An 18,556-nucleotide genomic window follows, 5' to 3' on the forward strand; every position below is an offset into this window, starting at 1 on the left:
CCTGAAAATCGTCACAGTGCTCGATGAAACCATTGCTTCAGGCTGTTTATCACCACACAATAATGCTAAACTCACGCACTTCAATCTTTTGTAATTGTTCGTATCACTAGATTTTATATAAACATATTGAAATACATTTAAAAATGTATCCTCAAACCGAACAAAAAATCACCTCGGCCCAAGAACTTCTAGCTGTACAGTGCTACCAAAAGGCCATAAGTCTATTTTAGTATGAAGATAATCCTTCATAGTTAATAGGAAAACTGTCTAATACGTTGACGCTATCATGTTATTTATAATTCTCTCGATTTCAAAAGTTGGAAAATATATTGTTTTTAAGTGTTTGGAAGAAATTTGGATGAGTAAATATATCTTCTCAACCAAATAAAAATGATTATGAATAATACCATCTGGCATCTTGTTGTCGTGGAACGTGCATATTTTTGTTTACGTCGCATTTTCTACCGTCCTGAGAGAGAGAATGAGAGTAAGATGTTGAGAGATTGAGTAAAATATTGCGTATGCCGAGGAGATTTGGGGTATGCCGGATAAGCAATCGCCTATGACTGAAATGAGTGCTGCACCATGTTAATTTAAATCAAATAAAAGCTTTTTCAAGCGGTGTTTAGCAAGAATAACTATTTTTGAAGCAGAGGTGAACCCCATCGCAATATTACACGGCCCACAAAATTCAGAAAAGTTGCCCCTAGTCATAAATATCAATTAAATAATGCAGTCGTGCGCATGTTAGGCCGGGAATGGGGTGAGAAACCCTACAGTTACGCCTATTTTGAAAAAAAATTCTATAAATGTTTGCTCCTTTAAAATTGTTAGTAGGGCATTCATTATTTTGAGAAATATAACATTAGTTACTATCTGTCTAGTTCAGAGTTTGACTTTTTTACCCTCTTGCTTCTGATGGTGATTCAGACCATCGATCAACCCACTTCAGAGTTGGATTTCATTGTCAAGAAGTGATCCAAACGAACAACCATAGTTGCATTTTTATCGAACCTTATATATTCTCAATCCAGTTGAAAACCGGAATTGGGGGATAGCGAAGCTGGATTTTTCTCACAATCCGTACGTTAAACCTAACTTCGGAAGTGGTGCGCTGTTTTCATATCGAGAAGCGCTATTCAGCGCACCACTTCCGAAGTTAGGTTTAACGTACGGATTGTGAGAAAAATCCAACTTCGTCAGCACCCAATTTCGGGTTTCAACTGGATTGAGTATAATATTCGACAACAGTTTCGGGCACTAACCAACCCACTCCAGAGTTGGGGTTTTCTTAATCCGACTAGGTTTTGAATGAACTGTCTACAAACCACGTAGACCAAATTTTCACATTTTCGAACCCCCCCCTGCCCCCTAGTAGAATTTCGCAGACTTTCCGAAACACCTTCCACGCTCTTGAAGTCTAGACTTTTTCAAATTTAACAAAATATCATATAGGTATGTTGTGCATTCCGAAATAATATAAAGATCAATCACATGTTAAGTAATTCAATTATTAAAAACCATTTTAGTATAAAAACATTACAACAAAAGTCAAATTTCGAACACAATAAAACCCAACAAAATAAAAATCAATTCAAGACTCGACCAAGTTTAATCTAATGGAACTTCCGGTGGATTCGATTCCTCATAGAAGCGTGCATCACCACTATCGTTATTTTTGCATCGGCGGGCCACTGATTCTGAAATTCTGAATCATTCTTTGAAATCTAAAGAATTTCGGCATAATTTCCAAAAGTTTCTTCGAATTTTAGAATTTTAGCGGACATTCAGAAATTATTTCCCGTTGAATTTTATAATAGCTCCTCATGTTTTTTTTTAATTTCCCTTACAAATTTTGAGAAATTTTCTGTGGATAATCTAAAGAATTTCCCATTGAAAATTTCGGTGAATATCTTGTGGAAATTTTGGATAAATTTCCATGAAAACTACAAAAGCTTTCCTGTGAAAATCGTGGAGACTTTTTTCTATTGGAAACTCGTCAATGTACAAAGAATGTACTCGCGGTTATTCCAAAGAAGAATTTCTCAAAGACTTTACGGAAAATGTTGAGCGGAAATTCCGAAGAACTCCCCGCTTAGCTCTATGTCTTATGACGATTACGACTTTTTGCAGTCTTGATCCACATAGACTTTCAGATATCAAGTTCATGTACACCGCTGAATATTGACTCATGACTTTTATGTGAAACTTCTTAAAAACACTAAGCCCTTCAATTTTGCATCTTGTGAGATTCAAATTGCTCTTTATGTAAAATATTGCAAATATAAATTTTCTTAGTAAGAATGGGGAGCACAATGAGGCTTCGCCAAGGGCGCTGAAAGACCACGCTACGGCTCTGTTTATATGTGCTTATTTTTGTTTGTAAGTACACTGATAGGAAACATGTTATTACAAAACTGTAAAAAAATGAAAATCATTCTGAAGAACTAGTTTGTTTTCTGGATAAATTATGTATGCAACAAATTGTATCAGAAAATGATCAATTTTTAGCGAGACAAAGTTCGTCGGGTCAGCTAGTTCTTCATAAAACCAGGAATCTTGCATAATTTCGCTGAGAGTCCGTCGCTCGCTCAGCACTTCTTTGGTCAACATACGCTTGATCGGATTTGCACCTCCGGAGATGAGCGAATCTCTTTCCCTGTCAGTATACGCAAAAAGTCCCCAGATTACTCAATCTTCCCTAAGGTTACTCGTACCCCGGCTTGCACCACGAGAGATGGGAATAGGAGTTGCTGGGCAAGAAGCTATAAAGAACACTCAATGGGGTCTATTTTATCCAGTTTTTACGCGACGGTGCCATAATGCATAATGCTTTGATTAACTTGTCTTGTTCTGACACATGCCGTGTCCAATAGAATTTGTTTATGGATTTATCTTAGCAACCTGTCACGGCAAATTCTGGGTAAAGGGTACCATTGGTACTTCGCGTACCTGAAGGAATAAAATAGACCTCTTCTCGCGGTCCTTAGCTTCTTACCCAGCAACTCCTATCCCTTCCTCCTCGTGGTGCTGGCCGGGGTACGAGTAACCTTAGGGAAGATCGGGTAACCAACCCCGGTGGGAATTATGGTCGTATGTTGACAGGGAAGGGGGGGGGGGTGTTTGCTCCTTTCCGAAGGTGCAAATATTACTGAGCGTCTGTTCTCCATGTCAGGATTGGCTCACAATAGCGTCTGTTCTCCATGTTAGGTCCGGATGATCATCGTCCGAGTGCCAGCGAGGCACTCTAAACTAAATTGTGCGCACCATGTTGCATCGTGTCAGCATCGAGAAGGCAGCCCCTTCAACGCGATGTAGGTAGCGCAACCCTGGTAAGGTAGCTTACCGAAGATTCTACAATTACCAAGAAAGGCAAAAGTAGAGCAAACGGATTGATTCATCGGCAACAGATCCGGCAACGAATAAAGGACAACGATTGGAAAGTCGGATTTTGAGAACTTTGAATGAACTCGCACGTGTTGGGCTCCTGGCTCGTGAGCTGCAGAAAGTCGGCGTGAGTGTGGCAGCAATTCAGGAAATACGGTGGCCCAGAACTGGAGAACATGAATTCCGGGCAGTAGATCCTATCGCGAACACTTCATTCAAGTACCACATCTACTATAGCGGCGATGACAGAGCAGAACGAGGAGTTTCATGGTGATCGGGGAGTTATCCAATGGAAGCCGATAAGCGACCGCATTTGCGTGTTGAGAATGAATGGCAAATACTTCAACTATAGCCTGATCAGCATACATGCCCCAACGAACGATAAGCGTGAAGGATGAAAGGTTTGATAAGGCCTACGATGTAAACGATGTAAAGATTGTCATCGGGGATGCAAATGCGCAGATCGGAAGAGAAAGTTTCTTTCGCCCTGTCATTGGTACGGAAAGCCTTCATTCCGCTACCAACGATAATGGTCTGCGACTTGTAACCTTTGCTGCTTCTAGAGGGATGTCAATAAGCAGTACCTACTTCGCACGTAAAAATATCCGCAAACACACCTGGCAACATCCGAGTGGAGACACTTGCTCACAGATAGACCATTTCGCGGATGTTATAGATGTAAGGTCCTTCAGAGGTCCGAACATCGACTCGGATCACTACCTTGTAGTTGCAAAAATTCGGACGCGACTCTCCAGCGTTACAAGTTCACGAAACAACAGAACGATGAGTTTCAATATCCAACGCTTGTCAGTTGAAGTAGTTGCTGAACAGTACCACCAGAAGTTGGGCGAGCGGATAGGAGATGCCACCGGATCTAGCGACGTCAACAGATTGTGGAAACATATCCACGAAGCTGTGACTACAACAGCGCAGGAAGTGTTGGGCACTGCACAGCGACGCCAACGAAATGGTTGGTTTGATGAGGAATGACAGCGAGTGACGGACGAGAAAAATGTTGCTAAGAGTCGAATGCTAGTGGCTCGTACCCGTTCCAACAGAGAACAGTACACTGTAGCAAGGGCAGAAGAGAAACGAATCCACCGCAGAAAAAAGGTAACATGATAGGATACAAACGATATGCGGAGGTTTTACGCAACTGTCAATGGCGTGCGGCATAAGACTGCGCCAGTGCCCGCCATGTGCAATGACCGAAAGGGGAATTTGCTGACAGACAAGACTATGGTGGCAGTCAGGTGGAAGGAGCACTTCGAAGATTTGTTGAACAGTGAAAATGAAGGTGTATTAAGGAGCAGGATGGACATAGTCAAGCTGTGGAACCACCAACGCTGGACAACGCTTAACAGACTGAGACTGCTTGAGGAGTCCTTCTTCAGCGAATACCAGGCAGGTTTTCGTGAGACCGATCAACGATGGATCAGATGTTTAGCCTACGGATGATCCTTGATAAATTCCGGGAGTACAACTTGCAGACTCACCATCTGTTCATTGATTTCAAAGCAGTGTACGATTCAGTGAAGAGAAATGAGCTGTAGCAGAAAATGTCCGAACATGGTTTTCCGTCGAAACTGATTAGACTGATACGTGCAACGTGCATGCTCGAAATCAAGTATTCGGATTGCAGACGAAGTGTCAAACTCGTGTGTGACCTTAGACGGATTGAAGCAGGGTGACGCACTTTCGAATTTATTGTTCAACGTTGCACTCGAAGGCGCTATTAGGAGAGCTAGCGTGCAAAGGAACGGCACTATCATTACAGGGTCGCATATGGTCCTGGGTTTTGTGGACGACATAGACCTTATTGGAATCGATCGCAGAGCAGTAGTGGAGGCTTTTGTCCCACTGAAGAGGGAGACGGCGAGGATAGGCCTAACCATTAACTCTACCAAGACAAAGTACATGGTGGTAGGTAGAGATAGGGGAAGACCTAGTGGTGATGGTGCAGAGGTAGTGCTTGATGGGGATGTGTTTGAAGTTGTTGAAGAATTTGTTTACCTAGGAACGCTTGTGTCATGTGACAATGACGTTTCCCGTGAAGTGAATAGACGTATTGCTGCTGCGAATAGGACCTTTTACGGATTACGTAACCAGCTTAGGTTTCGCAACATGCAGACGGAAACGAAACTTGCTCTATACAAAACTCTGATTCTACCAGTGGCCCTTTATGGACATGAAGCATGGACATTAAAATAGGCGGACCGGAGAGCTTTCGGGATTTTCGAGCGAAAAGTGCAGCGTACAATACTCGGAGAAAAACTAGAAAATGGTGTGTGGCGCAGACGCGTGAATCATGAGCTGTATCAAGTATACAAAGAAGAAAATATTGTGAATCGTAAAAAATACGACAGACTTCAGTGGGCTGGTCACTTAGTGTGAATGTCGGAAGAAAAAATAGCGAAAACAATATTCAACAGAGAACCAGATAGGGGCCGGCGACTTCGTGGAAGACCACGAACACGCTGGCTGCACGCGGTGGAATCGGACCTGGGGACCCTGAACGTTCGGGGAAACTGGAGGAACATCGCCCAAGACCGACGATTATGGAGCGGCAGCCCTTACTTTGCACCGTTCAATGTGCAAAAACGATCCATAAAAGAATGAAAAACGATCCGTAACTAACATCTGAATGTTCCATAAATCCATAAAATAGTTCGGGAGATTCCATAGAAAATAATTTTATGATCCTTAAATCTTTGATGATTAAATGATCCATAAAAACTATATTTTGATCCATAAAATTTCAAATCCTGATGATGATCCATAATTTCAGTAATATGATCCATAATTTTGGTCATATGATCCATAATTTTGTTTATATGATCCATAATGCTTGGAAAGAAGGCCAATTAAACTTTATTAATTGATCCACACATTTTATAAAATCTATGGAACATTTGTCAAAATTTATGGATCATATCACCAAAACTATGGATCATTTGAACAAAGCTATGGATCAAATGGCCAGAGTTATGGATCATATGACTTTATGGATCATATTACTGAAATTATGGATCATCATTACGATAAAAAAAATGCGCAAATTTGAAGTTTTATGGATCAAAATATAGTTTTTTATTGATCATTTTCCAAAGGTTTATGGATCATTTGTCATACGTTCATGGTAAAATAGCAGGAATTGTATTGTTTTTCTTGACTATGTTAATGGAACATATTTTCCCATTAATTGCTAAATTTTAGTTTAGTTATAGATCGCAAAAATATTCTTTATGGGATCTCCTGAACTATTTTATGGATTTATGGTAGCGTTTTATGGAACATTCAGAAGTTATTTATGGATCGGTTTTCGTTTTTTTAAGGATCCGTCTTTATTGTTTATATGCAAAAGTATGTTTTGCCTTATGGAGCTCTACAATACGCCAGGCATAGGTGTATCGACGGCTGTGGCCAACCAGGTATCCAGGTAGGTAGGTATTCACCTGTCATAAGACGAGTTAGTACTAAACTATTTATTCCACTACGGCCGTATTCATGTATCGTACTTGACTCGACTTTAGGCTTACAGTTGAGGTCGAAATACGTAACTGCAAATATTACAACGTGGTGGAATTAAATGAAATAGTAGTAAACTTGTCTCATGAGTCATGAAAGGTTCAGGAAACTGTTTCAAAGCTTGATGAAATGCGATCTTACTTGTCAGACCCTGATGGCAGAAGTTATTTGGCTTAGCCGTTATTGGTGGAAAAAAAAGTTTGATTGCGAATCAATAGTTACTTGATTGTTTTCAATTGTGTAACTATTTTTACACAAAATTAATTGAATAAGCAATCTGATGAAACCAAAAAGATGTGCCGATTATTGCCCTTTGTGGTTGGAACAATTCGATGGATGTTGGAAGGAGCAAAATTTGAAGGATCTCTACTACAGCTACCCTGGGAAAGAAAGGGTTACGCAAAGGGGAGCGGAAAAGTCAAAGTTTGAATTACGCTACTGAACCAAAAATCTATTCATCTATAAAAGTGCAGCTTTTTCAGAAGATTTCGCTAATGTGTTTTTTAAAAATCTCTAATAAAAAAAATTGTTAAATAAAATATGTGTCAATCTTAGCGCATCGACTCAAGCAACCAAAATTTCGTCATTGCATTACGAAGTCCTCTTTGAATTTTTTTAAGAATTCATATAAAGTTTTGACAGTACCTTCTAGCTGATTAAGAGGCTAAATAAGTCTTATAGCTACTTCTGGCTCCTAAAAGTTCCAAAAGTACTCTTTAGCAACTTTTGTAGAATAAAAGCTTTTTAATAGCGTGTTAGGAACCCAAGTACTCAAGTAGCACACGCAACATCTTCCTAAAAGCGATCTTCCTGTGAGCGATGATAGCCTCTTAATATCGAGCTGTCTAAGCGCTCCATTGTCGACATGCAAAGATGTAGTTAGGCTTGTACCGATATGGAGAGATGTTAATTCATTAGACTACGTTTCATTCAAAGTTGAGTTGAATATTGATCGAAAGGCGTTAGCACTGACAAAAACAACTTGGCCTAAAGGGATAAGATTTCGAAAATTCGTTAATCGTTCAAGTGAAACCTGGAAACCTTGTTATTGAGAACAACAATTCATGTGTAAATAGGAAATGTTTAGGAAGAATGATAAATTATGTTTGTGTTTTGTTTGCAATCATGCAGTATTGTAATATCGTTTCCTTTGCTCTCAAAACATTGATATAATCATATGTTTTGAGAGGTTTAATTATGTATTGATATTGATCATAGATTGTATTGTACAATGCTTAATTATGTTTGTATGTATAGTTATAATTTGATGTATGTATATTAGTAGTTCAATAAGACCACAATAAACAAATAAAAGCACCAAAATTTAATTGTTTGTTTAAATTAAGTTGCAGATAAGTTGAATATGTCTTCATGTTTAATTTAGCATCGTTCAACGTTTTGACAACTCACATTTTTTTCTTGTGATGGTGCAACCCGAGTACAAAACTTCATTATCGTTTGGTTTTTATGATGAGTCAACATGCAGTCCCTTCGAAGTGTTGAACATTGGCGTAAATAAGGGGGGGCCGGGGGGGCCTGGCCCCCTCCAGACATACTTGTGCCCCCCCCCCAGAAAACTTTGGAAAGTAATTCCAACTTAGTCAGTTTTTATTTCATTTACATATTTCCTACATATTTCTTAATTTTGATTATGAATTCTATAAACATATTTTTTGTTGCGTTATCACATCTATGACCATTTGTTCAGCAAAGCATCGAAATATTTAAGTTGGACCCCCGGGAACATTTTCTCGATTTTTAAGCTAAAATCAATGCCGCTTCTAATTCAGTTGCTAGCTTTAAATAATAAATTTGTTCTGCATTTGTTTGACTGGTATCCTGGTCGCAGAAACATAAAAATTGTATTAATAAATATTTCTGTTCTATTAAACTACCATCCGCTTCAAAAAAGACTGAAGCAACTACATCAAAATGAGCACATGTACACAAATCCGGTCAAAGAAATTTCGAACGACCATCCATCCTAACGTCCGTAACTACAAAAACCCTACGTTATTCTGCAATTTGATTTATGACTCATGGAATTTATGACTCATAAAAAACACTTTAGGATTCCAAATTTGTGTTCATCGGTACTTAACTATTTCGGCACACAGCATACATTTTGGAATTGCATGAATTGATTATGACAAAATTTCGTGGAATTTATTCCACATCTAAAGAGTTTCAAAAATTTCAAGTCGAGATCTTTATGGATTAAGTAATTATGGAAATGCTTGAAAACTTTCAGAAATATACTCATATCGAATTTCATATATAGATAATTCGAAGAAGATTCTTGAATCTCAGATTACACACTTATCCACATTTAGTAACATGGAGAAGACAAGTTGACATAGACACAGCGTTTTGAAGCAATCACAGCATCATTGGAAATCAATTGTATTATTCGCGATTTTTTTTATGTTAGTTCTAGGACGAATGAGCGATAAACTTAGTCAAACAATTTCTATTGCAATCCATGCGCACAGTGCTTTAAATCGCCTTTGAAAATTACATCCCACCAGCTGGTGCCATGGCCCCCCTAGACCGAGACTCTAGTTACGCCTATGGTGTTGAATGGTGCTGTGGTAGAGTGAAGGACTATCAATCCCAAGATCCATAAATCGCATCCAGTTTTATTTTTTTTTCCGCTGTAGTATTTTGCAACATTATTGCAATTTTACTGCAATCGAAGGATGTTTCCGTAGGCTCCATCTCTTGCGCTTTTTAGATTGCAAGAGAGCTATATTTGATGGCACATACGCAAAGATTGTTTCTTCCCGAATAGTTGCAACACAGTGAAATGTTCAGTAGAGAAACAATTTGTGCTGCTTGGGACCTTTGAACATAAAAGGTCCAAACAATTTCACTACGAACCTTTCAAGCGACTTCTATTCTTCCGAAATTTCAACTAAAATTCTCATCGCATTATCGCATTCATAAAAAATGATAGAGGGGGACTTAAACCCGCAGACTTTGCATAAGAGCAAGTGATAACTACTAGATTGTCGATTTTATCATGTTTTATCATCATATTGAAGGTTATTTGCACTCAATCAGTAAGTGACATTACTTTTAGTTCTTTTAGAAGCTGCTTAGACGCTCTATAACTTCGTGAAGGAATTTTCAGGTTCGTTTAACGAGTTAAAAATTAGGCTGCTTTGAATGTTATACAGCTACTTCAGTCAAGCTGATTTAGCGAAAAACGTAGGGGAATGTGGTCGGTTGCCGGCACCGGTCGGTTGTCGGCACCCCGTCGTAACTTCTGACAGAAAACAGATGTGGTCATTTTGACATTTGCCATACGTGCTTTGTAAGCACGATCTTGTTGTGCCCAATTCCGAAGCATATAAAAGCTTTTGTTTCATTTTACAGAGAAAACACTTTTTTGGCAAGTGAAAACCTAATCCAAAGTTTTTTATTAGTCATTTGCTTAGTGCTATAAACCATAGTAAAATGATCGAAATGGTGAGCGCATTACGTATTTACAAATTTTACTACAACTCTATTTTGTGATTCAATATTGAATGCCATCGTAGCGGTCACAATTCAACTAATATTTCCATTTTCAAAAGGGTTACTTATTTCGGTTGTCGGCACCCAGGTGAATATCATGGGGAATCATCAGTTTATTACCTAATTTCAGGCTAAACGCCAAGTTGTTAGTTATAAAATTGTTATAAAATGTGTATAATGTACTTAAATGTAATAAATTTCATTGCTATTGACACAATAAATCTTGATCTTTCTAGCCATAACGCCCCCACTTCATAGTTTTTCATTTTGAATAGGTTTTTTAGGGTGCCGACAACCGGCCATCTTTTTCAAAACGGCAAAAAATCAACGCTTAACAAAATTGTTAATAAAATTTTTCCAATAGATGAAACAAGACAAATCTCTCCTCTAGCTATTAGTTTATGTCCATATGCTTCCATTGGTATGCAAATATCACCGCATTGTGCAATTGGACGAAAGTTACTGACCAAAAACAAAAGGGTGCCGACAACCGACCACCTTCCCCACTTTTAAAGGATCTTTTGGTTACTTTGGGATGTTTACTAAACAATCAGTTACTAAAACCATTCACTAGCAACTTACAGTTTCATTTGATTCATATCCGGTGTAGTGTTCTGAATTGGAGACATCTTAGGAACGCTGGTCATCGGTTCAGTTTTGACTGCAGGTACGGATTCCGTTTCGCATTTTAGTGTCTGATACAGACTCGGAACATTCGGTGGCTCAGATGTCTAAAATTGAGAATAAACGTGTCACGGCATTTCATTCTACGCTTTTCAAACTGAAATGCATTTTCCTTCCGGCAAAGCAGAATTGGAAGGGGACATATTACCATAAAACTTACCGCCGTTGTTTGATTCACTGATTGGCTGATGGGTTCCAGGCCTATCCGCATCCGTTTGGCGTTCAGGCTTTCATTTTCGCAGGCCAGCGCCAGAATTTGCTCAGCTTGCACCGACGTTAAGTGAGCCGGTGTAGGACGCGACTAAAATCAAAACAAAGATTTCAGCTGAATCGATCTTTAAACCTAAACTATGTGCTTCACGATCAACCTCACTTACAGTGTTTTCCCAACCCTCGCGGGTCTTCTTATTCCTTCGGCACGACTTCAGATAAGTCCGTATGCGCTTGCGAGCCCGCTCAGCAAACTCCGGAAACTGACGCGTGCAGGAATCGATTATAGCTTGAATTTTCTCTTTGGGTTGTTTGGAAATTGGGATTATGCGGTCCAAGTTTTCGTCGACGAATAACCGCACAAACATGTTGAACGCCTTCAATCGCTCCGGATCGGTAACTGTGGCTTCGATTCGATCTTCCGAGTCGTCCTCCGATATGTCGTCATCGTCTTTCTGCTCCGACGAATTCGTTTCGTCCTGTTGTTCAATCGGAGATGGCTGCTGACGTTCGGGGATCGGTAGCTGATTAAAGGATGTCTTGGCGTTCATTGCCAGGGCGTTCTGATACTGCTGCCAAAGATTGGTCATGGTGGCCAGATCGGGTCCTTCGGTACCGTTTTGAGCTGTTGGGATAATAGGGAAATTAGTTCTATGTGTTCTGAAGATGCGAGTGTCGATACACTAACATTTACCTGCCGCCGAATTCTGGTAGTTCCACGCCAAAAGCATCAGTTTGAATTTGTCTGCATCTTTGATTAAACCTAAAAATGTAAACGAAGGAAATACAGAAATACACATTTTAGCACAATTGAATTAGAATCACAATTGTTATAGGCATGCGATCAAGGGCCTGAATTCTGGCCTAAGCTCGCATGCTCTAGAATATTTTTGGGTTAGCTTTATATAGATTTTTCATTTGTTAACAATAATTAGTTATTGGCTAGCTAGCTATTTGGAAGGCCCTGCAAGTGTTTCAACACTATATAAAATGAAGACATTGTAGAATGTCGATTTTACTCAATTGGATCAAATTTCAACTGAATTATGGCGAAACACAGATTAAATTTGTTCCAGATTTGAATTAGAAAGTATTTGAAGTGGACTTGTATTCAACTTATATTTACTCTTCTCTCATAAGCAGCTTTGGTCATCAACACAGTTGGATGTGAAAACGACGAGTAGCCGTACAATCAGAATGTTGAAAACTTCCATTATCCTGATTATGTTTACTTGTTTACAAAATACACAAAGTATAATCATTGATGAGTCATACAAACTACAGTGACTATAATAACAGTGTCGTCAAGTGTCAGAATTGGAACAGAATCGTCTGTTAGTTCCATACAAATGCGCGTTCCAAACGAGCAGGAGACCTGTCAAACGTGGCACATGACGTTACTCTTCTTGTAGGACTCTAATACAAACTATGTTTGATAATTTAAACACATTTTTCGACTTTGTATTTTGATGATGAATTTTGGTGAAAAAGAGCGCCATTCAGAAAAGTGTCCCCAAGTACCGGACACTATTGCATCATGTACATTTGAACATATCTCGCTTAACTTTTCAAAAGGACCTAAGTAACATTTTTTTCATGAAATAATTTGAATAGAGCAATCAACAAAACAACATGAAAGCTACTGATTGCAGTATTCAAATTAATTCATGAAAAAAATGTTACTTAGGTCCTTTTGAAAAGTTAAGCGAGATATCTATAATACAGTTGCCTCTCCACATCTCGAAATTGAAGGGGCCATCGAGATAAGGAGAGATCGAGGAATGGGAGGAATACTGAATTGAGTACTAGATCGAAAAAAGTTCGTTGCTAAGAAAAACGACAACAAAACAAATGTCATTTCTTGTTTTTGATGTGTTTGTAGTTGTCTCGAGGTGGTCTAGTAGTAGTCTAGGAAAGAAAATCCTGACCAAAATATGACCAGAACATCGAGATAGAGAGATATCGAGATAGGGAGGTTATCGTGGAGTGGAAAGCAAAAATGTATGTAGATTGTAGGGACCAACCAAACCATCGGCATAGGGAGGGAATCAAGATATAGAACATCGAGATGTAGAGAGTCGACTGTATACAAAAATATCTAGTAATACATTTTAGGCACTGGAATGCAAAGAAAATAATTTGTTTGGGCAGTGGTATTATCGCGAGCAGTGCGCATAATGTCGATAAATCTTGTCATTAAGGTGCCCAATTAACATTAAAATTGAAAACTCATAATACGGTATCCAACTGCTTAGATGAAATTAATGTGACAAATAAGTTCCATTATGAAATCACGTTGCTTAGGTTGCCTTTTAATTGGGTATCGTTCCAATTCCCTACTAAAAAGTGACCCAATTGAAGAAAACCGAAATAGCGAACGTTCACTGTAGAATCTACTTTATTATTTTTTTCAGTGTATTGTATTGTTGGATAAAAGTGATGTTAAAAAAGAAGGATCTTCCTTCGCTAAATTGGGAATTTACGCATCCCGAGAAAAACTTCTTCTGAAACATGAAAAAAAATGTCTCTAAATGCAGAACCTGTTTTAAATTTACGCAGTAGATATGATAGGCGAGTGTAAATATCGGTTCCGATTTTCAAATTTTACAAAACTTATGCTCACCTTTGATCGCTAATTACTTTTGAGTCAAACATGGAAATGTATCGAACTTGTATTGTTTTAAAAATAAGATCACTTTGAAAAATGTATTTATATTTTCTGTATTTATTATAAATGTATTTATATATTTATATTTCTTCATATATTTATATGGGGTATGATCTAGTTCTCAAGGGGCTCTCCTTAGCCGTGCGGTAAGACGCGCGGCTACAAAGCAAGACCATGCTGACGGTGGCTGGGTTCGATTCCCGGTGCTGGTCTAGGCAATTTTCGGATTGGAAATTGTCTCGACTTCCCTGGGCATAAAAGTATCATCGTGCTAGCCTCATGATATACGAATGCAAAAATGGTAACCTTGCTTAGAAACCTCGCAGATAATAACTGTGGAAGTGCTTAATGAACACTAAGCTGCGAGGCGGCTCTGTCCCAGTGTGGGGATGTAATGCCAATAAGAAGAAGAAGAAGAATGATCTAGTTCTAGTCAGTGTTGGTAAAAACTCAAAATCTCAAAACTCATGGGTGATTCAAATCAAGCGTGAGTTGAAACGCACCCAACTCAGCACCTTTAATTAATAAGTTTAATCATTCATTTGAATCATATGCTATCGTATAACGCTAGGAGAACCGAATTAAAACTGTCATCAGAGGGAAAATATAATCACAAAAATCTAACTCGGTAAGGTATGGCAGAGAGCAGAGAGTATTTTGGAAATAATTTATTACATGGGATTAGAAATTCAATAAACATAAAAATTAGAACCTATTCCAAGATAATTCAAGAAATAAAATAAACATTTGTATAATGTAGATAATCAAAAATCTAACATCTAAAATTATGTAGATAATTCCATCTCATACATTGTTACGGATTTTTTTTCGTTTGATAACAGCGTTCATTTTTCTCCTAGCGTTTTGCTTTCTAACGTTGAGTTAATATTGACCTCAGGGAATCAATTTTTCTGGGATGCGCATGCGAAACAAGCGACAAAAGAGGACCAACGACAAAGCTTTGTTTTTGTCGGAGATAATAATGACAAAGATCCGAAAAATTTTGTCAGCAACAAAAAAGAAGACAATTTTGTTGCTAACTTTTGATCCCGTTATTTTGCATTATCTCTACAGAAAATTTCGGTTTTGTGCTATCGTAGTTTCTGCTTTTATGGAAATATTCGAGAATCTAACTCCGATTACAAAAATAGCATCGTATTCTCGGAAATATCAGAGCATGCAAGGCAAATGATTCTTGTCATATTGTGTTCGGGTTCTGATAAAGGTTTGTCGCTAGGTGCGTTTGTCAGTAACAAACTCTGTTGATGACAAAGGGTATATTGTTAGGCGTTGCTCGAATATTGATTCCCTGATTGACCTACCAGACGTCAATATGTTCTGACTATAGGCTAGTACGCTGCTGATAAGTATTGTGCAAATAAATAGGTCACAGGATGGTCAAGGAATAATTCCGCTACTGAAATTCCTTGAGCAGTACGGAGCTTACAAGCAGAGAAAATTTCGTAATGCTACCCAGATAGCCAGTAAGCATTATATAAAGCATTTAAGCAGCATTATATGCTCCTTTGCGGCAACCCATTAAATGCCTATAAGCCCTATAGTTGCATTAAATATGATTTTAATGCAGGTTTTGGCCCAATATACGGCTGCTTATGTGCTTTATTTTACTTTATCGATAAAGTAGAACCTTTACTTAGTAGCATTTATTCAGCATCCGAAATGCTGAATAAATGATTAATTTTGTAAACAAGAAAAAAAAGTTTTTTTTAATGGAAATTTTTTAAATTTTTTTATACGTTGTTTTTGCTTTTTTCAATACATTTTATTATGCACGAGAAAGGCATCATCACCGCTAAGTGGAATAATCTGTTTTTTAAATATTATATCGTTATTATATTTTTATATTCAAATGGAACACATTTTTTTATACTCTTCGAACAGGAGTGGACTCTGTAGTTGTCAGTAGTACCACTTTAAAGCAGCAATCGACCGTAGTGCAATGGAATAAAAAGTAGACAAACTATGTAATTAGTGATATTAGGGTAACGACAAGTACACTTGTCAGTGGTCGGAATGGAAAAAGTATTGTGCAAGCAATGATTTCAGTTCTCAAGCTCATTGGATAAATAGTCCCCGCATCAACTACACTCAAGCAACATTATCGCATAATTACTTAGTTTTCAACGAACTGCTTCGTAAACTCTTGAGAAATTATTTTCTAAGTCGTGAATGCTGTGAAAACGCTCCTGCTGGTTCCCCTTATAATGATCCGTTGAAAAAGAATCGCTTATTATTCTAAAGATTGTCCAATTGAATATGATTCCGTATTGGAAAACGTTCGACGTATGAAATAAAAACTAAATGCTTCAAATTGGCACTAATGTAGCTGTTTCATTGCTCTTCACGAAAAACGACACTTTGCATTCAAAATGCTATTACAAGACAATGCTTCTCTTGATTACTTTGAGAATGCATACAGCATGGACCATATGCAATGCAAGTATAATGCTGCTGTAGTGCTTACTTTAATGCTTATCGGTTACCTGCGTAATAACGCCTGCTGGGTTAAGTAAATGGAGCTTTCACTTTTAAACGCGGAAAAATATTCCATCCCATTAGAGAACGTCCACAAATTACGTAACGCTTAAATGGGGGAGGGGGATTGAGCGAAGTGTGACGATCCATACGATAAGTCCAGATGTTTCATACAAAAAGTGTGACATAGGGGGGAGGGGGGTTTGAAAATGATCAATTTTTGCGTTACGTAATTAATGGGGCTTCCCTTATTCCATAAGAAAAGTGACAGTTCTCCCGTACTTGATCAATTGTCAAATTTACTTTGGTAATTTGATCAAATTTTTCTTAAACCCTTTCCGTATGAGCAGCGTAATATTAAGGTAGCAAATAAAGGGTAGTACGGACTTTAAAAGTAGTGTGCAAAAATATAGACCAAGAAATGGACAAGAATAGATTCCCGAGTAGACGAAAATTGCTCAATAATATCAAATGTTGATAAGATAGCAAAATGAAATATGGACATGATTGATATAAGAGATAAAATATCAGACGACAATATCAATATTTGGCACTAAAATATCAAGCGGAGATCAAGTTATGTTATTTGTAAGAAGTGATCAATATCATGTGCCATTAGTTTGTTCTTATACATAGCATATCTTGATATTTAAATGATGTTCCGGTGCAAATTCTTGATATTGTTGCCTGTTCTTTTATCTCTTATATCAATCAAATCCATATCATGTTTTGTTATTCTATTCATGGCTTCTGCCCGGGTTCCGCTACTGACATTCCTTGAGCAGTACGGAGCTGGTGAATAGAGCAAATTTAGTAACGCTAATAACGCCTGCATGTTAAATAAAAGGAGCTGCCACTTTTCTGTATGAAAAAGTAATATTTCTCTCATAATTGACCAGCTGTCAAATTAATTTTGAACAACGGTTGAAGCAAAAGTTTCTTAACCGCTTAAGCTTAAGGATAAGCCTCCCGAAATGAAAACCTAAACTCACTCGTGTTTTCAAGGGCACACCACTTAATATGGAATCAACGCACATCTGTCATTTTTATTATTTCACGCATGCTGCAACACAGCAAAGCTGAAATAATAAAAATGATAGTTGTGCGTTGCTTTCCGTATTGAGTAGTGTTCCCTTGAAAACGAGAGTAGATTTGAATTAGGATTCCGGGAGGCTTGTCCTTAAACACAAAACATAACAAAACGTACTCCATTGGTGCAAATATGTCTACCGTATACAGGGCATAGGATTTCAAGTTGTCTATTGCTCATTAGAGTTATTTCTAACGCACGAGATGGGTGCCAACACAGCTAGGTGGAATTATCAGAGTTTTGTAACTGTCCTTAACGGCATGTAGAGCAAATGAAACAGATCGTACCTGCGTAAGCATCTTCGCCGGCTGTTGCTCCAGGTGTTCCATTATTATCGGGCGTTTCGCTGTTAAAAGGCATGGATAATGAGTCCTAGAAAAAAAGAGCATAAAAAACATATTTTATTAAATGCTGCAGAGTTTATTAGTTGGCTTGATATACATCTGGTTATTAGGCCTTTCATTTACCCGTGGGCAATATGCCCTAGCTAAGAAAATACTGCTTTAATCTCTTAGCTGTAACGATTTTTATGGGTATTTTTACCTCATGCTACAGTTGAACAATATAGCTGGCTGATGATATAGTTTTCTATAGCAGTCAGTCATATTAATAATATTAATAATATTCACATTTCAAAAAAGCGGTGATATTTCGGTGCCGGAAAACTTATGAGGAAAATCGCATTTTAGCTAGCAGTTTTGAGGAAACAACGCACCACGTGTCGGCGAATCAACATTCTGGCATGAGCATGGCGTGCAGACGCGTAGCAGGACATTGTAGGTTAGTCCCACTAAGGCGTTTTGCTTCGCCAAAATATTAGATGTTTTATTAAAATGAAGAAAATTTCGGTTTTTCCTACCTTTCTATATAATATTTTTACACTTTTCTTCGCACAACCTACATAATTTTGGGTCTAGTTTTGTTACGATCATCTCAAACACGATAAATATGAGTAAATACCGAAAAGGCGTTTT

The 18,556-nt window shown here is 38.1% G+C and overlaps 1 protein-coding gene across 8 annotated transcripts in view; it reads right to left on the bottom strand.

Moving 5' to 3' along the window:
• LOC134212187 (nucleolar protein 4-like) overlaps positions 1-18,556 on the bottom strand; it is a 39,342-nt gene that overhangs the window by 4,061 nt on the left and 16,725 nt on the right. For 4 of the 8 annotated variants that reach the window (XM_062689828.1, XM_062689823.1, XM_062689822.1 and 1 more), the window contains 5 exons: positions 17,870-17,954; positions 12,017-12,091; positions 11,487-11,953; positions 11,267-11,419; positions 11,017-11,165 (listed from right to left, as the gene is read on the bottom strand). In XM_062689828.1, coding sequence (XP_062545812.1) covers positions 11,017-11,165; positions 11,267-11,419; positions 11,487-11,953; positions 12,017-12,091; positions 17,870-17,954 — 929 coding nt within the window. The remainder of the gene's footprint in view (positions 1-11,016; positions 11,166-11,266; positions 11,420-11,486; positions 11,954-12,016; positions 12,092-17,869; positions 17,955-18,556) is intronic. The other 4 variants (XM_062689824.1, XM_062689827.1, XM_062689825.1 and 1 more) reach the window with 4 other exon arrangements.

Source organism: Armigeres subalbatus, chromosome 2 (assembly GCF_024139115.2).
Source record: "Armigeres subalbatus isolate Guangzhou_Male chromosome 2, GZ_Asu_2, whole genome shotgun sequence".
NCBI lineage: Eukaryota > Metazoa > Arthropoda > Insecta > Diptera > Culicidae > Armigeres > Armigeres subalbatus.